General features: G+C 42.5%; 1 protein-coding gene across 1 annotated transcript in view; it reads left to right on the top strand.

Annotated features, from left to right (window-relative positions):
- The window catches only part of Faxc (failed axon connections homolog), a 66,024-nt gene that overhangs the window by 32,888 nt on the left and 9,151 nt on the right, over positions 1–23,985 (top strand). Inside the window, exon 5 of the mRNA XM_005377800.2 lies at positions 23,631–23,747. Coding sequence (XP_005377857.1) covers positions 23,631–23,747 — 117 coding nt within the window. The remainder of the gene's footprint in view (positions 1–23,630; positions 23,748–23,985) is intronic.

Here is a 23,985-nt window from a genome sequence, read left to right as displayed (position 1 = left end):
AAGATTAGAAGTGAGTAATGTCTTTGGTGTTCGTGCAGACAACAAGCACAATAGAGATGAGAAGACTGGAGAAGGTGAGTATTTGGGGCAATGAGAGCAGATTGCAAGTCAGGATAAGACAGAACTTTAAACCAGAGCGGTCCAACAGTGGGAAGGCTTCTCTTGTGATGTGACTTGAGCTGTGTGTTCTTGAGCTGAGGCTGGATGATCTCCATCATGACATCATGACATGGAGCAGTTATTCTTCCAAGTCATAAAATAAGGCAGAGGCCAAGGTGGAGTTCGGCTGACTCGTTCTGGTGGTTCTCTTGAACTGTAATTTAGGTTTAAGCTGCTTGTCATTTGCACCGTCTGCAGATTCAGTCCTTTTGATGATCTCTGTTTATTCTACATCCTTATTATTAAATCTACATTTGTGTTTGTTGGTTGTTTGGCATTGCTGGGCATCAAACCCAAGACCTCAAGTGGTCTAGCACTGAGCTACATCCCAGCTCCTAAATTTACATTTTGAAAAATGAGTCTTACACTTTTTTTGTTGTGTTTTTTTTTTGTTGTTTGTTTTTTGAGATAGGGTCTCACCCTGTAGTCCAGGCTGGCCTTGAACTCACTACGTAACTCAGGCTGGCCTTGAACTCTCGACAATCCCCCTGCCTCAACTTCCCAAGTGCTGGGATTACAGGTGTGCGCCACCACACCTGGCAAGTCTTCCACTTGTATTGTGGATTTTTTTCTGCTTACAGAGTTTTTTTTTTCTCAAAAGACTTTTCACTTGAACAGTAATAAAATTCTGTCTGTCTGTCTGTCTATCTATCTATCTATCTATCTATCTATCTTGTGATACTGGGGATTGAACTCAGGGAGTAATGAGGCACACCCCCCCCCCCTTTCTAAAAATTTTTGAGACAGGGTCTCACTGAATTGCGTAGGCCAGCCTTGAGATTACAAGCCTGCTGACCCATCCTCCTGAGGAGCTGGGATTATAGGCATGCACCACCATGCCTGGCTGTTTTTCTTTTTCCCTTTTGATTGACATATAATCATTGTACATATTTATAAGGTACAATGTGATGTTTTGGTTCATGTATTTAGTTTTTAACAGATTTCAGGAACAGATTATTTTAACAGTACCTGCTCTTCCTACTCTGTTCAATTATGTTACTGAAACAGCCCTCATAGAAATGCTCAGGTCACCTGTACATAATAAGGCTTCTAGGCTATAACTGGACACTACTGGGGACACAGTAGCCAGCCACACACCATGGTTCCCAGGGGATGTGATGGACAGAGCGTTCAGAACTGGGCATGAGGATAGGGTTAAAGCAGTAGGTTGTATTTCTGCACATTTTCACTCACTTAGTATATGCTGAGAACTCTGAACAGAGGCCAGATGAACTAGAATGAGAAGACACATAGATAAAAGAATAAAGTAATAAATGCTAAAAGGAATGTTCTAGAACCTCAAAACAGTGTTCTGTAAAGCAGGTTCTGAGAGCCCTCCAAACCATGGCGCCCATCTAGAACTGTGGCTTGCAGCCCGGGTGCTCTTTAGAATCACCAAGGAGGTGTGCAGCAGGGAGCTTTTAAAATGTGGCTGCCCAGGCCCTGTAGCAGGTTGGTTAATTCAGTGTCCACAGCGGAGTCTGTGGAAAGATGCTTTTCAAACTCAGCAGGTGATTCAAATGTGTCAGTAGCCTGATGAAGGTCAGGAGTGGAGGCCTCGGTGCTGGGGAGGAGGGGAGGGCTGGAGAAAGAACCACAGGAGGGGCCACTTGAAGATCCTGTGCCGTGGTACCAAGGGGGAGCAGTGCGGTCTTCCTAAGGAGGTGGTCAAATTCAGAGCCAGTCAGGCCTGCTTTGCAGCTCTGCTGAGAAGGTGCTGCCAGTGGGGTCAGTCCGTGTGGTCCTTAGTCTGGCTTTTCCTTCTTCCGGTGTCACAAATCAACTGAAGATTTTTTGATATGGGTGAACTTTAGACGCTGCTTTTACTTTTCCCCTTTTTTATTAGTACGTGTTCGCAGTATGTAGTGGTTACGAGCCCCATGGGGAGGTGATGCCTGTACACAGCACGTCTCAATTTTTTCTCACCCTCTTTCCCTCCCTCCCACTCCCTTTACCTCTTGGTCTCCTTCTGTTTTGCAAAAAGAACTACATCCCTGTTTCCTACTATCCCTGTTTTCTTATTTTGCTCTTTAATTTACTTATAGTTTGGATTTCTCATATATGAGAGAAACCACGTGGCATTTAAGCTTGCATGGACACTATTTTTAATAGCATCTTGAAGATGGTCTAGGCTTACCACACTCCTGAGAGGCAGCTGCTGTACAGGTGAGAATGCCACATGAAGTTCACGAGCTGGGGAGGGAGCATAAGGCCCTTCAGCTAGTGACGGGACTTTCCTCCTGCTGCAGTGTGACGTCTGTGTTTGCGCTGCTGGTTTGTTCAAGTCCCATGCAAAGAAAGCAGTACTTAGACTTGGAAAGCATAAATGCTATTTTCCCCTGTATTGACTGGATTCTAGTAAGAATCTAAGCTTTTTACAAGTTTATGCTGGAGTCCTGTGCTCACCAGTTGAAGTGGAAGTGATTTAGTCTGGAGGGTCTTTATGTCTTGTAACTCTAAATTGCTTATTATCCTCTAGTGCAGAGAATGATTAGACTATATACTCAGAAAGCATTCATTTCTTTTTTGCTCATTTTCTCCACTCCAGCCTTCAGCAGGGAAAAAGGAGGAATAGAAAGATAGCCTGCAGGCCTTGGGGTCTGTGGGTAACCAGGAACTGAGATCAGGTCCCACCGATGTCCCTATCCTCCTGGGGACCACGCAGTTGAGACATAGAACTGTGGTTCTTTTTTCTGCCTTCATTGTTGTTCTTTTAGTTGGTAAACATATGTTGGTTACATGTGCAAAATGTTACTTTTAGGAGAACGAAATGAATGTTAATAAATACTGAGTTCTTAGATATCTTTGTGGTAGATTTAGCAATAGAAAGTGGTTGATAATTCTGACAGATTCAGTCTGGTTTTTATGTGGAGGTTATTCTAGCTTTTTCTTCCTCTGAGAAAAGTGACTGTGACTTTGTGTTTAAATTTCAGGTTTCCAAGCTGGATGTGGTGGTGTACACCTGTAATCTCAGCACCCTAGAGGCTGAGGCAGGAGGATTACCATGAGTTTGAGGCTAGCTTGAGCTACATAGTGAGTTCAAGGCCAGCCTGAACTACATAGCAAGACCCTATCCCTCCTGCCCTGCCCCCCACGAAGTTCAGATTTCTAATCCCTGCATGAATATAAGAAAATTAAAAAAAAAATTGCAAAATAGCCCCACACAGATAATAGCACTTGAAAAATCTTTATCAGTACACATTCTTCTGATATTTATGTGTTAGGGTTGAACAGAATGGAGAGCCTCCCTCTTAGCCCCCCAAAATGTTGTCACATACAATAGCACTTTCCATTTGTATTCAGTTGGACTGATTACTTGGATAAAATTTGGGGAGGAATTAATAGATAAATGTTGATCTGGTATATGCTAATATATTAAGTCAGTTAAAATACAATGTATTTTTGTTTATTTAAATTATTTAATTTACATTAAAAAGATAAGAAACCAAAATTTAAAAAACAGAAAATAATTTACTTCTCTCATCATTTTGTAGCTTAACTCAGTAACTGCTTATTTCCCTGTATCTTCCACATGCATATGTTTACAGAATAACACTTTTGATGTGCACATCTGTTCATATCCTGTTTATTTTTTAAAAACAAGCTCTGAACATTTTCTGTTGAAATAATTTTAAGAGTTTTCTCCTTAACAGCTGTATAATATTTCATTGAATTATTTGAAGTTGTTCTTTTTTATATTCTAGAGAACACAGAGATGTCTTCATGCATTACTTCTGAGAGATTATTTATTTGACATAAAATTGTAGGAGTGAAATTCTTGGGTGAAAGATAATGAATGTTACTGTTATGGCTTGTGTCTGGATGTCCCCCAAAGCCTCATGCAGCCATGGGGCAGGCTTTTAGAGTTTATGATTGATCCATGATAATCCAATGCTGGGATTATGGGTGTGAGTGCTGCACCTGCCCTGGGGCGGACAGTTTGCATATGTAAGGCAGAGAAAGAGGCTGCTTGTTGCCACTTGTCCCTTTTGCTGTGGTTGCTTTTGCTGTTTTCCGCTGCCATGAACTGTTGCCCTCTGCCATGTGCCACTCTGCCTTGGAGCCAGCCGAGTATGGACTGAAACCTCCATAAACTGTGAGCTAAATAAACCTTTCCTTCCTTAAATTTGGGTGTCAGGTATTTTGTCTCAGCAACGAGAGAAAAGTAATTAAAGACAGTTACAAAATCTGTTCCTAGGCATGGCCATGGGGCTTCCCAAAGGAGATGTACAGATTTACCAAGGGACCGTGAAAGCCTGAGGTACCAGTTGCAATGAAGTCTTGCCAGCAGTAGGCCTTATGACCAAAAAGTAGTTTCGTACTCTGTTCATGGTACCTGCTTTTATAAGTTTGCCTTTTTTTTTTTTTTGGTTTTTCTCCGGTACCGGGAACCGAACTCACGACCTTGCGCTTGCCAGGCAGGCGCTTTTGCCGCTGAGCTAAATCCCCAGCCCCAAGTTTGCCTTTTTTTGTGAAAACATTTTTCTGTTAGTTTTCCTAGTTATATTTTTTCTGTGATTTGTCTCAACCCTTTATTTTTTCTATCGAATCTTGGAGTTTTCTTTAACATGTAGTCAATCTATTTATATGTCACAGCTTTGTCTCTGAGGGTGTTTGAGGCAACTGTTTGCTCAGACTCCCTTGGAATCTTCAGTTTCTGTGGGTGGATGGCCTGGTTTATGCCCTCCTCTTCACATCAGTGCCAACCCCACCGCAGGCACCTGCAGAGCATGTGCGGACCCGCACTGAGTCCTGACGCTGTGACGTCCTCCCCTCCGTGCTCTGAGCTGCCTGCCTGCAGGACCGCTGTGGGCTCCACACCTGCCGGCCAGTGTGCGCCTGCGCAGCCCAGCCCATCCTAGCTTACTGCGCCTGCAGACCCAGGACTCTTTTCTCCTCTTTATTGGCCTCTGTTCATGTTTACTTCCTTCTCAGTCCAGCATGGATGCCACTGTCTCCCTCGTTCCTTCCATCCCTGGCTCCAGCCTTTCACCTTCCCCATCCGGCAGTGCGCAGCCCCATCTCAGGACTGTGAGGAGTCCCAGCCTCTTTGCAGGCTGCTTCTGCTTACCATTTGAATCTACTCTGTCTTTAAAAATACCTCCTCCCTGGGCTCTGACTCTTCTCTCCCTTCAGAAGCTTTTTCGCAGCGAATCACATTCTTCCCTTATTTCCCACTTAACCCTTGGGCCCCTGCATCCGGACTGAGTTCTTCTCTCTTCATCCCCAGCTGTTCACGAAACATCCAGACTTGCTCTGGAAAATCCTTTCAAGAAACCCCTACCGCTTTCGAGCCTTCAGTTTCATTTTGGCCATTTGGATGTGGGAAATTCATCCCTGAGGAGACCTGAAGGAACCTGTCTTCCCTGGTGTGATGCTAATGGCAGCGGGAGTTTTTGAGTGCATTAGAGTATAAAGGACGAGGCTTCTCTTCTCTGGAGGCTGCGACCCCCCTCCAGACTCCCATGCTTCCCCTCAGGAGGCCTTAGTCCCTTGCTGTGTCCGGTGATCTCTGCTGGTTGAGTAGAACTGCTAACACATGCAGGCTTGCGCTTGGAGCCCGCACTGCTCGGGTGCCTCTCTGGTACTTATGGACTGCTCACCATGACCCTGTCCAGGAGGAAATTCAGGCATAAAAAGGGACCTTGTCCAGAGACGTGTAGCTAGCAAATAGCGCAGCTAGAACTTGATCCCAGGGACTCTGGGAGAGGCTGGCGGAAGACTGCTGAACACCTCTGTAGCTCTCTGACCCTTCTGTCCTGCTTCTCTTTTTCCCAGATTCTTTGAATATTGATGTTTCCGGATTCCCTCACCTACTCCCTCTGGTCGTCTCACATTTCATGCTTCTGCGTATTTATCTTCCATGCTGACCCTTCTCATGATTCCTAGATGTCTCCTAAATATTCAGTTAGGTGTCCTTCCGCCTGCTCAAATGCCTCACACCTCAAAACAGAACCCATCGAAGCAGCATCCCCTGTGGCCTTTCTTGGTGAATGGCACCATCATTCATTCGCTGGGTCAGGGTGGAGGCCAGGACGCCATAATATCATCTGCATTGTCTCCTTCCTGGCCTTCCCAGCCCGCTACTGCCTGGGCCCCGGCCCCTTTCCGATCTTTTTTCTTACCCCTCAGCCCAGCTCTGATCAAGTGTGTTGATGTTTGCTTTACTTCACAAACACATCACGCTTATTCTGACCTCCAGGCCTATAGGTATGTGTCTTAGCTGCTTTTTTTTTTTTTTTTTTTTGCCTTGAATTGTTTTCTTTCCGATCTTTGCATTGCTAGGTCCTTTTCTGACACTCAGGTCTCTGTGTAAATATCACCTCCACAGCGAGGCTTTTCCCTGACCATCTAGTCTAATGTAGCTGACAGTCACTCTCTAGCATATCACCTTACCCTATTTCTCCGCAGGGCACTTAATGCTAGCTGATACTTTCTTATTGAATGATTGATTGATAATCACTGCATGTGAAGGAAACTGTAAGAATGATTTGTAATCCCTCTATGTGAGGTAAACCCCAAGAGCGTGTCTGTTCTGTTCAACTCTGTATCCCAAGCACCTAGAACTTTGTCTTGCATATATCATCAAGGTAATAGTGATAAGAGCAGACATCTGTGGAACATTTACAATATATTTAGGCAAACAGTAATATAATATATAATGCATATTTTACTATGTAATGTCACCTTTACCCTTATAATGAGCATATTATTTATTTATATATAATGTTACACATAGAACATATGTATAATATATAATATAAAATGTCTACTATAAAATAAATATATACCTACTATAAAATACCTAGAAATATGTTCTCATGATGATACAATAACAATATCTATTTTTCAGAAGGGTTTGATGATAATTAATTGAGATAGAACTTATTCTCATGAGTTCTCACCACAGGCATATGGGGGTAGGTATAAATGTGATTATTATTACCATGAGTATTACTAGTCCTGGATTATCACTGGGGAAATTGATTTGCCTGAGATAGACTTGGGAGCCTTGCTATGGAGCCAGATGCTTAGTAAATGCTTGCTTATTAAACAGATGGCTGTAACCCATCACTTGGATGCTCACCAAATAGTACCTTCACCTCCCACCTCCTTTTTCCCACAGCCATGGTAGCAGCACCTGATGTCTCCCGGCTGGGTGTGGCTACAGCTTCTTAGGTGATGTCCTCATCCCCAGTTTTGGGCTGAGCATGATGGTACCTGCCTGTGATTCTGGCACTTGGGAGGCTGAGGCAGAAGGATCCTCATGAGTTCAAGGTCAACCTTGACTACGTAGTGAGTTCTAGGCCAGCCTGAACTGTGATACATAGCAAGACCTTGTCTCAAAAAACCAAAAGAAAAGAAAACAAGACAGAACCCCAACCTCCCCTCCCTAAAACCAATTTCCAGTTTTGGTTTATAATTCTAAAGTGGGTAATCTAAAAGGCAAGTCAGAACAAAAGCCCCTCGATTCTTAGACTAAAATCTAAACTCCTTTTCTTTACAACCTGAATCTACTCCCTTCTCCATCCTCATTTCCTCCTTCTCTTCCACTGGGACCTTTATTTCTACTATGCTACTTTATCTTTGTTTGCTGAATTACCCTGTACTGCTTTCCCTTTGCATAGGCTGTTTCCCTTGCCTTGCTTAATGTGACAGATTCTCAAGACTTATTTCCTCTTACTTAGACATTTTGTTTTGTCTGAGACAGGCTCTCACTATGTAGCCCAGGCAGGCCTCAAACTTGAAGAGATCCTCTTGCCTCAGCCACCTGAGTGCTGGGATTACAAGGGTGTGCCACCACTCCTGGCCTAGAAACTTTCTTAAACGCTCCTTAACTTTTGCCAACTCTGTGGCACTACTCATTTTTGTTCTTTCGCCTTTGAGCAGTTTTGTTTTATGTGTAGGTCTGCCAAGGAAGGGCCCTTTATACTGTTTAAGTTCTTCCTGTGTGCGATGCCCCCTCCAGCCTTGCCTGTGGACACTGTCTTCCTAAAGGAATTGGCAATTTAGTTTCCTCTACCCCTGGTACCTAAAGAAGCCCTGGTAAATAGCTATTTCCTGAATGAGTACTATCTTCCAAAGGTATCTATAATGATAATTATAATGTAATAATGTAATAATAAGCAATAAACAGCAATATAAGATACTTAACATTAACACAAAACTTTCGCTCTGACGTGTTTAACTTTGAACTTTTGGCAACCAAGTTAGAAAAGGAAATATGAGGTACACTTGTGTTTATTGTATAAGGAAAAGCAACACAGAGGTGCTTCTGTTGAGGCAGACTTTTGCTTGGTCCTGAATTCAGGAAGAGATTCTTGCACTGTATTATATATGGACTGTGCTTTTGAATGCATGTATTTGTAAACATTTTTTCTAAATAAAAGCTCAAGGTTCAGCATTGAATTGCAGCTCCAAAGGCATTTTGTGGGGAACATACTTTAATATAGTTCCTATATATTTTTCTGATGAGTTACATTACAGGGGAAGAGCTTGGAGAACATACAGATTTTGATAACTTGCCCTACAACTATTGCAAGACATCCCTTAAAGCCACTTTCACATTCAGGGTATTTTTTTTATGTGTGTGTGTGACAGGGCAAGTTTTGGCACTTCCTGAATAGGCTATTTTGCATTTAGTTTTTGCTGACCTCCAGAAGTGTAGTTCTTCCATGTCATTGGTAAGAGAGGCCTCATTGCATTAGACACCATGTGGTCTAACTTCACACATTCCTTGCTAGAATTTAAAGGCCTAAGTGATTTTGACTTTTTTTTTTTTATTATGAAGAATTTTAAACACACAGAAAAGTAGAGGAATAGTACAGTATGAATAGCTTTGTGTCCATCTAGATTTGTCATTTGGACATATTTGCTTGATCCTTGCACACATATCTGTGTATGAAGTATTTTAGGATGAATTGCAGATATCATGATATTGGACCTCTGAACCCTTTTATGTAGCTCTGGGAAATAAGGATGCCTTCCTCCTGTGACAGGCAGCCTTTAGGATGGCCCACAGTGATGCCTTCATCTTGTTGTGCATCCTCTTGGAATCTTCCTTCTTTGAGTGTAGGCTAAACTTAGCGGTTTGCATCTAACAAATAGAATATGGTAGCAGCAATGGGCTGGCCCTTCCAAGATTCCATTGCAGAGAGATGGTGGCTCCATCCTGGGCCTCCTCTCTTGCCTCCTGTTGTTCTCTCACTCATGTCCTCTGGCAAAGGCTCTTCTGTGAGCTACTCTGTGGAGCAGTTCATACAGCAAAAACCGGAAATCTCTGGCCAAAAGCTGGTGAGGACCTGAGGAATGCTAACAATCTTGTGAGTGATTTTGTTAGCAGGTCCTCCCACAGTCAGCCCTCAAGATAGCTGCACCCATGGAGTTAGCTAGCTTTCTGATATTATAACAAATGCCTAAGATAATCAGCTTATAAAGAGAAAAGGTTTATTTTTGGCTCACGGTTTTGGGAGTTCCAGTCCATGGTCAGGCAAACCATTGTCTCTAGGCCTCCATTGGGGGTGCCAGATGGCAATGGTGGGGAGTATATCACACAGCAAAACTGCTCCCCTCATGATCAAGGAGAGGGAGGGAGTCAGGGAGGCGGTGTGTGTGTGGGGGAGGGTGGGGGAGAGAATATAAGAGAATGAATATGAATGAGAGAGAAAGCAAGGAAGAAACTTGAATCTCACTATCCCCATCAAGGGTATAACTTTAGGGCCTTAAAAACTCCTCACTAGACCTCAGTCTTAAAGATCTCATCACTTCCCAATAGCACCTATCTGGAGACCTGTGCTTTAACACATGGGCCTTTGGAAGATACTTAGGATCCAAGTTACAGTACCTGGCTGAAATCTCAACTACAGACTGCAAAGCACCCAGCTAAGGCTGCCTGGATTCCTGACCCATAGAAACTGTGAGATAATAAATGTTTATTGCTGTAAGCTGCAATTTGGGGGTCATTTGTTCTGCAGCTATAGTGACTAATACACCAACATAGCCCCAGTCCCGTTAATCACAGTAGGTGCTTCTTTCAGAGGCTGTTGGGCTTGGAGAGTAAAGCCGTGTTGTCAGCAGAGGGAAGAAGAGGGTTTATCCTGCTGTGGTGGGTGGCAGGTGCCAGATTTCGGTGTCTTCAGATTATTTAGATAAAAGGTTTTATGTATTTTAGTAATAGCATCTCATCTTTCAGTCTCCTGAGAGGCTCTTATTACCCATTCTGATTCTAGCAGGAGTAGTCCCATCTTGGCTGTGAAGAAAGGAAGACCAATCCTAAGATTACAGAGTGTGGCACGCAGGAGGTTTCTGTCTGTGGATCAGTGATATTTGAGAAAGTTTGTGCATCTTAGCTGTTTGATGGGCAGGATGTGTGGACAAGTGCATTCAGGGGAATGATAAAGTCTTCCGCAGAGCACATGATACCTAGTCCTGCCCAAGAAAGGAGGTGTCACGTGGAATTTGGCATCATGTCTGGCATGCTCATGGGTATTATTATCGGAGAAGGCATAGGATTCCCATGTTTAAAGATGAGATCAGTAGCAACTGGATTTCCTCCTAAGGGACTTGTGCCTATGGAGTTAAATTGGGCAAGGTTCACTGCTCTGGGCAGGTCCTAAACCATTCTAGTGGTTAAAGGAACAAAAAAAGTATTGGTGATGGTTTAGATGTTTGAAATTGGTCTAAGATACTGGACTCCAACTAAAGTATTATGGTTTGGATCCCCAGAAAACATGTTGGAGGTTTGGTCCCCACAGATGGCACTTCTTGGAGGTGGTGGAAATTTCAGGAGTGGGGCTTGGAGGAAGCAGGACAGCAGGGGTGTGCCCTTGAAGGGTCTGTGGGGACCCCAGTGCTTCTCAGATTCTTTGTTTCTGGGCTGTTATGAGAACAGCTTTGCTCTTCTTCCTCACTACCATGCTGGCCCTCACCACAGACTTAAAGTGTATGTGCTGCCGAAGCAAGCATATACTGTAACCTCTGAAGCCCATATGCCAAAATAAATTTGTCTTCCTCTTAAACTGATTTTCTCAGGTATTTTGTCACAGTAACAGAAAACTGAATAACAGAGAGAGTGACATCTGTGACCTATGAAATGAAGAAAAGTCCTGCAGGAATGTGGAATCTGCTTGCAAAGTTGGACTCCTTTGGCCCTGATGACCAAGCGCAAAACCTCTCACTAGAATCTATTACTACTCAGCTTTCTTAAAAGAGGGATGAGTTCCTTGTAGAAGGATTTGAACTTAAGTTTCAACATGACCTTGAGTTCTGTGTCATGTGTTATTTTGTTAATCAAAATTTGGGGCTGTCAGTCGTTAGAAAGAGTCTTTGAGGAAGGAGATAGAAGAGCTATTTCCTTTGATTGCTCAGCACAGGCAGCCAAGGCAGAATTGAAATTAAGGGGTAAGCCTGTCCTGGAATGCAGTTTGAGTTGAGTGCTCTATATTCCTTAGCTTCAGAAGTGATTTGGGCAACTGAAACTGGGGAGGCTGTCTGACTCATCCAACTTTTATAACGCTCACACCTCACCATCTCAGCCAAATGTGGTCTGACTCAGAAGCAGCTTTGAGCAGAGAGACACAAGAAGGCTGATCATCAGTGAGTCAGCAACCCTGACACCTTTGTTCAAGATATTAGCTGTCGGTCTTTAAGAATTCCAGGAGCTGCTGCTCAGTGATGTTAAATTATGGCAGGTGAGCAGGTATTTGCCTCTTCCTGAGGAAAACTTTGCTAATCTAGACTTCCCACAAGTCATGTTTTCTACCTGGGTGCAGATCCTCCATCCAGATTTCCCCCAATATGTCATTAGATGCTGTGAGTTTATGGAGTTCGGGAGATGTTCAGACACAGCATTAGCAGAAGACTGAAGTCTAGAAGAGCACATACAACACATTCTTTAGGGCAATTGAATTTATGTGCTTCATGGTGTCATGCATAGGAAATTCTAAGAGCTGGAGCATTAGCAAAGGGAAGATTGGGAGGAAATGGCAGGGTAGTTGGTATTGCTGGTCAAAGGTATCGAGATCATAAAACTGAAAGAAATTTTTTCTGGTGTGTCGTTTCAGAGAATCATATAGAAAATCACAGGAATGTCTAATTGCTTTCTAGAATGAAATCTGAAGTGGGATTAAATTAAGGTGCTCCTTCTATTATATCCCTGTCCCCACCTTTATCTTTTCCCAGATTGTGGGCCAAATGGTACAATCAGTAGGCATCAGAAAGGGGTCAGAGTTGATGATTTTAATTCTGAAATTTACCCACAAGGACAGTTAACAACCGCAGATATAAGATAGTGACCCTCCATAGTTGAAAGAATCAGCTATGAAATGATTTTGGAGTATTCTGGAAATGGTACCAAGAGTTCTTTAAGGGAAGTGACCTGTCAGGTATTTTATTTCTGACAAAGAGAGGTCTGATCAGCAGCAGAAGATTATACTTTTCCTGTAGCTTTGCTCTGTGGGAGATTCACTTGCAGAAAAACAGTTTAAAGAGTGTTTTCTTTGATAGTTGACTCCCAAGATTACTGTGACCTCCTGTGCTTTCTTTGGGGAAAACACTCAAAATCTTTTGTTTCTCAACTTTCTTTCAAGTTAATCAAAGGTCAGAGGGAGATAGACGAATGAATGCATCCACAGTGGCTTCACTGAAATTATCTGCTTATAAATCATATCAGTGCTCAAGGGGAGCTCTGTGTAGGTGAAACATACAATTGCTCTTTATTTCTCTGACTGATAATGATTTTTTAAAAATCTGTTGCCTTCATTTTCATTTCTTCTTAAACCCACTTCATCTAGCACAGCTAGTCTCTTCTGTAATAGTACTGGAAAATTTTGCTAGGTACAGAGGTGGAGGTGAGAGTGAGCAGTGGAAAATGGGAAAGGAATTGGTAAAGGAGGAAGGAGCTGCCGTTCAGAGGTTCCTTCCTGTAGCTCCTTCCAGTGCTCTGAAAACCAAAGGCACAAACAAACACTCCTCCCCCAAACAAAACAGCTTTCTTCCCAGGATCCCAAAGTGATATAAGTAAAAAAAAGATAAATTTTTACTTAAAAGTGTGCTAGTTGAGATTAGAAATGGTGCTGCAGTAGAAGAAATATGGCCATAAATTCTTTGTGTGATTCTATAGCAGAGAACTGGGGAGTTCTAAAGAGACATATTTTGTCTCATAATAAAGAACGATCTAACCACAGAATAGTTTGCTCTGCCCAAGAAATTATGAGGGGGATGTTCCCACTGGGGCCAAGGGTAAGGAACAGCTGGTAAAGAAGCTGAAGAGAAGATATCTATTCTAGGAGAGAGGACAGACTGGTTCTGTCTGGAAACAGTTCTTTGTTTTGATTATTGGTAGTGGGCATAGATAATATAATTCCTTCCTTACATTAAAATGTCACCTTACAATTTGCAAAATGCATTCATGTTATACTTTTTAATACTTGTGGTTGTTCTTCATCCAAAGAAAGGATAGACTAAAGGTAAAAAAAAAAAGAGTTTTACTTGCCCTCAAGGGGCTTAAAAACTATTTGGGGAAAAAAAGTTTAGTACACAAATAAATAGTACACAAATAAAATAAGTAGTACACAAATAAAAATAAATAGTACAGAAATAAAACTACAAGATTGTGTTTGTGAATTACCTGGTAAGTGATCTAGATTAGTGGTTCTCAAAGTGTGGTCCCTGGAGTAGTGGTATCAGCATTACCTGAGACCTTGTTACTTACTGAATTAGAAGCTCCTGGTGGGGGTATTAATCAGCTTTTTTGTTTCTGGTTTTTGCTAGGGACTGGGTCTTAGTGTCTGATGCATGCTAACCACTGCATGTTCTACCCCTGAGCTCCATCCTCAGTCCCCTGTTTTAAGAAAGATTTTCAGATGATCGTGAGACATGCTCTAGTTCAACACACTGACTGCTGTAGTCTAGTTTAATGCTTCTGAAACTTTAGCATGCATAAAAATCATCCAAAACATCACTGATCAACATGTGGTCTAAGAACAGGAGTCTCTGTAGGCGATGTCTACGGCCTGGAAGTTTCAGAATCATTGCCCAGAATGCTTGTCAAGTACAGATTTTCTGGTCTCAGTCCTAAGCCTTGAGTTGATAGCACCTGAGAATGTGCATTTCTAACTAACTCCTAGGTGCTGCTGGTACCACTGGACTATTCTTTGAACAGCTCTGCTCTAGCAGTACATCCCCCTGGGAATCAGCAGAGGGGTGGACAGTGAGAAGTCCTAGTGGCCTGTGGGGAAGCCTTCACTGAGAAGAGGTTGTAGGTCATGGTCTGAGGCTTAAGAAAAGGGATGGGCTTAGATAGGAGGAGGGACGATGGGTGAGTGTTGGTGATGGCATGATCACCACGTGTTTGAACTGTAGAGCGTTCCCAGGAGGTAGACCTTGGCTGTCTGGCTTGGGTCTGGAGAGTACACACACTGTTAGCTATCATGCCGCTCCCCGCGGAAAAGGCTTAGAGTCGGGCAGCAGGCAAAGAGCACAAGGTTTCTAGCGCTTGCTTGTTGGTGCTGTATATCCCCTCACCCTCTGATGGGGCTTTAAAGGCCACGAGGCTTTTTACCTGTCCCCTCCGATTCCCTCTGCGCCAGTGCTTACCGAACTCAGTTTGCCTCAACTGTACAATTAGTTGGTCCTTCAATTTGGGTGGCGTCTTCAGGATCGGATTCTGGCCATTCTTTTCAGGTTCAATGTTACTGTAATTCTCCCCGGACAGCTGTGTGGCTTTGTCCTCCATGCTCAAACTTCCTGCCCCATCTCTTAGCCATCGCCTGAGTTAGTACCAGTGGGGCTAAGGGGTAAGTGATGGGGTGGAGGGCCCCAGCTGTCGTGCTCAGACCTCTTCCACCTACTTTTGTCTTTGTTGTGTTCTGGTCTTTCCTGCCCAGCCCTTTGTTGCGGCCTCTAGTAGAAGTGGAAGACAGTATGGGAGGGGCCAGAGGTCAGGCTTAGAGGTCAAGACAAGCAGCCTTGGGTTAATGGACTCACTAGAGGCTTGTAACCCTGGGTCTATGATACAGTGCAGTCACTGAGTTTCAGTCTGGAGTACAAAGAGCAAGTACCCATCGGGGCCCTTCATGTTCATGATTCAGTGCTCGCTGTTCAGGTTTTGGTCATCCTTCAATGCTCAGTGGCCTTTGCATCTATAGGACATCCTTTCTCATGGAGAGGCCCTGCCTAAATCACTGGTCATATCAGATTCCAGAAATGCCTACGACCAGCTGTCCTTCCTTACCCGCTCAGTAGAGCCAGCTTCTGCCACTCTGGCCATGGACTCCCTTCCTTCAGATCCACATGGGCCTTCCCTTCTTGCTGCTGATTACTGTGCTGGTATTTCCTCATGGTCTCCACTCCCTGGTGACCACTTGAGGAGGTTTTCAAATAGCCCCGGGCACCTGAAATCACCTTACACTTGTGAGTTCACTCTCACAGGCAGGAAGGCTCCATACTCCTGGGGGAGGTGTTCTTGGTACATGGAGGCTGACCTTCGGTGGAGCATATTTCAAGGAGTGTGGTATACCCTGGGCCCACTCACTGCTCAGAGCTTTCATGTGTTTGATGTTCAATCACCCTCACCAATGGCTCAGAGTTTAAACTTCCAACCTGGAGGCTGTCAGGGAGAGTTCCAGATGCTCAAATATCTCTCACTGCTTCTGTCCATCCCTGCAGAAGCTGCCAGGGTCATTCAATTGTGTGCCTGCTCCTTCAGAAATACTCTTAGTATTTTGTTTTTGTTAAACCCTTCTGGTGGTTGAATTTCTGGTGGTAAACCCTGGGAGTGCTGCAGACTTGAAACCTTTAGCTTAGTTTCTATTTCTAAATAGAATCAAATCTAATTTATTTCCCTTTCAGAAATGCTTCTTGCCAAACTCCTGAAGGCTAAAGATGGAACAACTTGAGCAACAAAATTCATAATGAGAATACTGGATCCCAGCCCACAGAATAAAACACATATCCATGAGTGCATACTTACATAAATAAATAATTGAATACGTTAGGAAGTGGGGATGGAAGGACAGTAGAATTCTGATCAATATGTGTAGAAGGAATGAGAGAAATAGAAAGTCACAATTAAGCAAACACTGTAGCAACAACTGTTTCAGATAACATCCACCATGGGTGCTAAAATTAGTAGGCGAGGGTTTAACGAAAAACGGAATATTTGTACAGTCCTAAAGTATCTATATTTGTACAGTCCTAATGTTACTAAATACAATGGGAAATATGTATTAATGAAGAAACCAGTTTATTTATTATGAGGAAACCTGTCAAACACCACTTTTTCCAGGTGGCCAAGGTTAGCATCACCTGAGATAAAACTTAAAATCAAGTACCTCTTGGTATGATGCCCACCAAAGGTATTACTCAGGATTCTCCAGAGAAACAGGTCCATCAGGACATAAAGAAATCTATTATAAAGAACAAGCTTACATAATTAGGAAGGCTGGCAAGTCCCAAGTTTATCCAGAAACACTTTTTCAAACACACTCAGAAGATTGTACAAATGCCAGGGCATTCCATGGTATAGTCCAATAGGGACATAAAATTATCCCTCAAAGAAGGATACACTATTCTGTGTATTTGTTACAAAAGCACATGACCTCCTTTAATCACAAGAAAACCTTAGGTAAGCTCAAGTTGATGGATATTTTATAGAATACCTGATATTCTTTCAAAAGAGTAAGGTTATGAAAGACAAACTCGAGAAGCTTTCACAAATTGAAGATTAAAGGGCTAGGACAATTAGATGCAATGGTTAACTCCTAAAATGAAAAAAAAATTCGTTAAATAATAAAAATCTGCATAAAGTCTATAGTTCAGTTAATAGTATTATATAATGGTTAATATCCTACTTTTGATAAATGTACTGCGGTTCTGTAAAATGTATGCATTAGTGGAAGCTATTTGAAGGCTGTACAGGAACTGAACTATTTTTGTTATATTTCTGTACACCTCAAAATAATTCAAAATAAAAATTTAAATAAGCTTTCTGTTATTGGATACTCAGAGGACTTTTTAATGACAGAGGATATTTTTATATCCTCTAAATTTATAACTATTCTGTATCTGTGTATACACATAGAATTTTGTATCACTCAACATTTTCCAGATACTAAATTCCACCCATATTTTCTTTGCAAGCAACTTTTAAAACTATTTCAGGTCTCTGTTACTTTTTATTTATTTCATATAAGGAAAGAAAATGATCTCCTGTAATCACAAGACCACTGTATCCTTCTACAGACTTTGCATCCTTTGTATCAGACTTTGTCCTGACCACTGTATCCTTCTGCAGATGTATAGAGCCAGCCTTCCTCCTCCTCCCTGGGGTCTTTGCCTCTGCGGTGATGATGTGTGTGGCATGTGGTGGAGACAAGAGCGTGGGCCAGAGGGCAGCAGATCTGGTGCCAACATTCTTATTGTGGGCCTGTTACCAGCTAACTCAGTTCCTTCCACTGTCAGTGTTCGGGGACCAAGTGTCGGATTTTGCCTACACACTCACTCTATGCACTAGCTGATGTATGGGTTCCAATGGTTATGTATCTTATGATTTTTAAAAATTTTATCAAGGTCTTATGTGCCCTTTAAAAAAGTTTCCCAAATGTTTTCTCCATCTATATTGTTTCACCTTGTGCCCAAAGTTTTTGGTTTCTGCAACAGACCTCAGGATTCATACTCTGGCATCTCCCTCAGGATACTTTTTCTTAGCAGTTCAAGGAAATCAACTTTTCTGTTTCTTCTTTTTAACTTACTTTTTGGTCAGGAATCCATTGTTGCTATTTTTTCAAATTCATGTTTTCTCCTCTCCGAAGCAGCGGTTATGAAGCTTCTCAAAGTTGCTGAAAAGCCCTGTTGTGGTTTCTACTTCGTGAGGTGGCCTGTGTTGAGGCCATGAGCTCTCACGCAGTCCATAGCTGGGGCATCACAGCAATTTTGTGTTAAAGGAGCATACTAAAGGGTGTGCAAAACCCACCTCTCTTCTTTAAAAGTATTTCTATTGGTGAATTATTGATTTTAATTTTACGAGTTTTATTATATTAAACAATGAGTACTTAACAGGAAAAATATAAAAAATAAAGTATTGAATTTTTAATATTTATTGAGTTCATAAAACATCAGGATTTTAACATCAACTGTTTTTTGGTTTACAAAGTCTAAAACAGTAACAACTAAATTCCTATATAAATTACAATGAAAATACCAATAGAATTGTACAACAAAAATAATCTTTACTTCAGTTATCACAGCTAAGATAGTCTTCACACATCACAGCACATTTCATATATATACATTGCTTACACTGACAGCACATGTGCTTAGCTTTCCTGCCTACAAAAAGTAGGACACACTTGACATCTCATCTGGTCTTGCTGTTTTTCTTATTATATTAGATAGTGTATAGCTTTCCTGCCTACAAAAAGTAGGACACACTTGACATCTCATCTGGTCTTGCTGTTTTTCTTATTATATTAGATAGTGTATAATGAACAGGAACATAAACTATCAACAAAATTAAGTCTTAAATTCTTAATATGTATTGCATGTTTAGAATAAACATCATTTTCACATCAGCTGTGTAGTTGCTTACAAAGCCTAAAAGATAGCATCAGAAATAACTTCCTATTGGAACTACAATGAAAAGACCAATAGAACTCTACAACAAAAATAATCTTTGCTTCAACTGTGACACCCAAGGCAGTTTTTACATATAACAACTGTGTGTTCCCCTTATGGTTGATACATTGTGTCAACTTGGGGAGTCTAGAGGTCTGGCTAAGTGGCTCAGCAGGGAGCCAGGGTGCTTACTTTGTATACATCCTGAGCCTGTGGAAGAGGAGGGCATAGAGATTATGTGAGAGCTACACACCCCTTAGGTGGGGGTAGCCTGTTTACAGTGTAAGGCAGGGAAAGAGGCTGCTTGCCATGATTCCTCCTTTTTGCTCTGGCTGTTTGCTGTTAGGCTGCCATTCCCGCTTTGCTCTTGTTGCTTTGTTATCTTCTGCCTCGGAGCCAGCCAAGTATGGACTGAAACCTCCCCAAACTGTAAGCTAAATAAACCTTTTCTTCCTTCATTTTGGCCGTTGGATATTTTGTCTCAGCAACGAGAGAAAAGTAACCAAGACAGTTCCATATGCACGTCTCACTAATATTGACAGCACATATGCTTAGCTTTCCTGTCTTTTTCGTAACACATACTTTACATCTTGCTAGTCTTGCTGTCTTGTCAGGAGCATTTTACTATATTGTACAGTGTGCACTTAGCAGAAAAATAAAATATCAGTAAAATAAAATGTCAAATATTTAATGAGTTTTTAGAATAGACATCATAATTTTCACATCAGCTATGTTGCTTACATAACCTAAAAGATAACATCAGAAGTAAATGCCTACGTGAACTACAACAAAAGCCTACCACAGAAATAATCTTTACCACACCCAAGCCAGTATTCACACATGAAAACTGCATGTTCCCTGCACAAGTATCACACTGATAGCACCATGTTTGTTTTCCTGTCCTTTTTTTGTAGGGCACAGCTGACATCTTTTTTGGTTTTCCTATTGTTGTAGTAGGTGTTTGTGATATTGCATCTGCCTCTTCCTTGTGAGCTCACCAGTGTGCTCCACAATTTTTTTTGCATAGTCCCCTGGGCAGAAACCTTTTGCTCTTCCTCTGTTGTGCATGATAACTTATGAGTTCCTGTCCCAACGCTCTAAGACAATTTCTCCATGATATTTTGCACTTGTTATTTTCTTTGTAAACTGTCAGACTGTTCATGCCATATATGTTTAAGATCAAGTAAAACACAACCATTGGCCAACATTTTGTGTTTTGCATGACATCATCGTTGCGTAACATCATAACGTCTAACTCCACCTTTGGTTTTTTGTAAAAAGTTCATCTCAGGCTTCAATTTTGTCAAAGGTTCTCTGTCAATTTTTCCATCATGGTGCAATGTTGACATCAGTAGTACCAGTTAGTTTTTCTTTGCTGTGTACAAAGCCAATGTTATATCTTTCTGAAATCCAAAGATTGTACTATATAATTATCTATTTTGAAATTGCAGCATTTCATTGGGAATTTCTGCTTTGTTCTTGCGTACAGTTCCTAGGCTAGTCAACCTGTGCTCTGTTAGCAAATGTAACATCAATCAGAAACTGGCGAACCAACTGTTGAATGTCTTACTCGGATTAGTTTGGGAGGTGAGAGCACAAGTCTGTTCACAACACCTTTTGGTTGATTACCATACAAATTAAGAATTGGTGGCTGAGTTCCAGGATAAATTTCTAAACTGAAAGTATGTGTCTTCACATCTAGCAGGGCACATATTTTTATATTGTATTTGGAAGGCTTTTTTTTTTTGCGTATACTGCCTAAAGCTATAGCCACCAGGTTTTTCATGCACCACTGTGCTGAAATGGGCTACTTCTATGAGAGAATCAAAAGAAAACTTAAAAAAAAATACTAAATGCAGGAAATTCAATACTGAGCATTTCATGGGTAAAACTCACTTGTTGCTGCTTTGGAACTCCTGTGCACACCTTGCTGCTCATCTGCCAAATGTGTGGATGCCCAGATGCGTTCCTCTTTTCCCCAGGCACAGCTATTGTGAGCCACACTCAGATTCTATTATGGCAGATTAAGTGTTTGTGGAACAGAATAGTGTGGGTGTATCTTACCCTCTGTGATGCTCAGGGATGCATATGCAAAAAAAAAAAAAAAAAAGCTACACGGGCCATTACGTGGGTAAAATCATTTGACACTTTTGCACAGGTGCACGTACCTTGCTGCTCATCATACCAAGTAGGTGAACACAAAGGTTGCTTTCTATATCCTTCAGGCGCAGCTACTGAGACGCACAGCTGGCTACCATTATGCTAAAGTACATAATTTCATTAGAAAAGTATGGAATGGGTTATGGTAACCCACAATAATGCCCCAAGGGTAAAGGAGTTTGGGTCAACTGGCAGATGCACTTCTCCTGCTGTAGCAGAATGGCCTGAGAGCCCCTGCGAGGCATCGTCCTGCCCACCTAATTTGCTTAATGCCAACAGGGGAACAGCTAAGACATACAGCCAGCAAGATGCCCCATCAAGAAGTAACTGATTGTCTTGACAACAAATGGTCTGTGTAGCTTTTTTTTTTTTTTTTATTTTTTACATATGTATCCCTGAGCATCACAGGGGGTAAAATAGACCCATACTATTCTGTTCCACAAACATCTAATAAGGGAATCCAGGTGTGGCTCACAATAGCTGTGCCTGGGGAAAACAGGAACCCATCTGTGTATTCACCCATTTGGCAGATGTTATTTTGATCTTATCTTTACCCAAGTAATGTTTTCTCATGTTTGGGTGTTAGGCTTAGATCCTGGGGTAAGATTCAAATGTTGAAGGGCTCTGACATGAGTGACTTGATTGTTCACACCAGAAAAGACACTTTGGCTAGGGTCAGCATATTGTCTTCTGTAGGGTATTCTTGGTTCCTGTGGACTGGGGAGTAGAAAGGCTTTTTAGTGTCTTTCAGCTGCATCTGTGCTGTGTTGGTTTGTGAACTCACGCTCCCACTGTCCGCACTTTCCCACCCAGCTCAGTTTCTAACTACCTCACCTTGCCGCTCAAGACTGGGTGCAGTGCTGGGCGTGGTGGCGCACACCTGTAATCCCAGCACTCCGGAGGCTGAGGCAGGAGGATTGTTGAGAGTTCGAGAGCAGCCTGGGCTACAAAGTGAGCTCAAGGGCAGCCTGAATTGCATAGCGAGACTCTGTCTCAAAAAGACAAAAATTAAAAAAAAAAAAAGAAGAAAAAAAAGAATGGGTGCAGCATGTAAAACCATGCCACACATGTAGGAAACACAATGTGAGAGTTTGTTAAGTAAAAATAAGAAATGACTCTTACTTTCAAAGACCTTGCCATTTAGCTGGAAAAATAAAATTTACAAATAAAAACCAACCTGTGGTGCTCGCTTCGGCAGCACATATACTAAAAAAAGCAGCCTGTGTGTAGTACAGTGTTGGGGAAAAAGCGGCACCAGCGGTTTGAGAGGATGAGGTAGGATAGATCCTCTGTGTGTTCTGCTCAAGTCACCTCAGTCTTTCTTCACAACAGTCAGCAAATCTTCCAATTTTATAGTCAGAAATTTGAGTTTAACGTGTATTGCATGTGTGAGAGTCCTGCCGTATGTGCATAAATGAAATTTGAACTTAGGACTTGAGTTGAAAGCTCTTTTTGCCAACAGCAGAGCAGACAGAAAGCTTTGAAAAGAGGCTGTGGCTGACCTGGAAGGGTTGAGCAGATAGAGGAGGGTGGAGAGCACACATAGGTTGGGGGGCAGGGGAAGGAGTGGGTACAGCATGAGCAAAGGTGTGGCATGGGAAGCAGAGTGGCGATGTCCCCACGTTTGCAAGAGTAAGGGAGGAGCGAGGGGTCAAACTGGAACATGGATGGGCAGCAGCCCATACAGAGCCTCATCTTCCAAGCTGAATTTGGACATTTTTATTCATAAATGATGGAGAGTGTGTGTGGAAGGGAGCGACAGATGAAGAGTGCTCAGGGGGGTGTGGAAGGGCAGCCCCTGAGCTAGCTGGGTGTGGTCCTTGTTGCTTTGCGCGTGTTTGTTGTTTTGTTCTCACAATAGCGCTAAGGAGTAGGCACTTTCAGTGTCATTTTCACTTCATAGATAGGAAAACTGAGGCATTCAGAGGTTAGGACATGACCAGATGAAGAACAGTGGTGCAGGATGTGTCTTGGTTGGGTTGAACCTCGTTTGTGCTTCTACATGTCAGACCAGACAGCGGCTGAGGAGACACTTGGAACAATTTTCATTAGTCGAGTGTGATAGCCCAGGCCGGAATTAAGTTGTTACGGTAGAAATGAAGAGGAGGGTACAGCATGAAATACCTTCGTTTGGTGGCCCGATGCCAGACATGAGCCTGTGACCTCATGGCTTCTCTTTGTGTTTTGAGCACCTCCCAAGATCATGGAAATTCCGTGGAAAACCTGGCCTCCAAACTTCCAAGATAGTCCAGGCTTCTTGTTTTTCCCGAGGGTCTGCATTAATTTAATCATGTGAGCACTGAGGTTGAGGGTGCTTGGTTTGTGTTACTTCTGAGATGGCTGAAGCAACTTCCAGGTATTCTGAAGCACCACAGGTTTTAATTATTACAGCTCAAGACAGTAAGGCCCCTGGATGCCCTTTGGTGAGCGTTTCTTTTTTCTGTGGACACCCTCTCTCCTATGCTTGCCTGGATGTGTTCCTTGTTTGGCTACCTATAGGTTGATACCTCACAGAATCATTTAATTCTCTTTTTTAATTTGTTCTTTCTTTTTTTAAAGAAAAAGTCGTGCATGCACTTTGACTCTGTGAATTTTTGTCGCACAGTGAAATGAGCGTATAAAGAGTGTGCTGAATGCTGGTGTGATCGCGTGACACCGTGGGGGCCAGCCCAGTGATCTCTCTGTTCTGTCCGCTGCAGGTGATAAGAAGTACTTCATGGGGCCCAAACTTTCCACTCTCGACGCCACTGTCTTTGGACACTTGGCACAGGCAATGTGGACCTTACCAGGGACAAGACCTGAGCGGCTGATCAAAGGCAAGCCCTACAAACCTCTGCCCGCTTTCGGAGGTGCTAGGGTGGTGGGCAGGGGTAACAGCATGTAGAATTCTAGGCTGATGCTTTGAGCACAGCTGTGTTTAAAGGCTGTGGTGTCTGGGGCCAGCATCAGTTTTCTGCCGGCTCGTCAGTGGGACTTGATAACTGTTGTGAAATAGGGCTGGAATGCCACCTAGTACCCTAGTTATGTTGGTGGTCCTTTGAGCAATGGTGGTTC

Source organism: Chinchilla lanigera, unplaced genomic scaffold (assembly GCF_000276665.1).
Source record: "Chinchilla lanigera isolate Chin_1 unplaced genomic scaffold, ChiLan1.0 scaffold00010, whole genome shotgun sequence".
In the NCBI taxonomy this organism is placed as follows: Eukaryota; Metazoa; Chordata; class Mammalia; order Rodentia; family Chinchillidae; genus Chinchilla; species Chinchilla lanigera.
The sequence above is the reverse complement of the archived record's forward strand: the minus strand, read 5'-3'. Positions and strand labels throughout refer to the sequence as shown.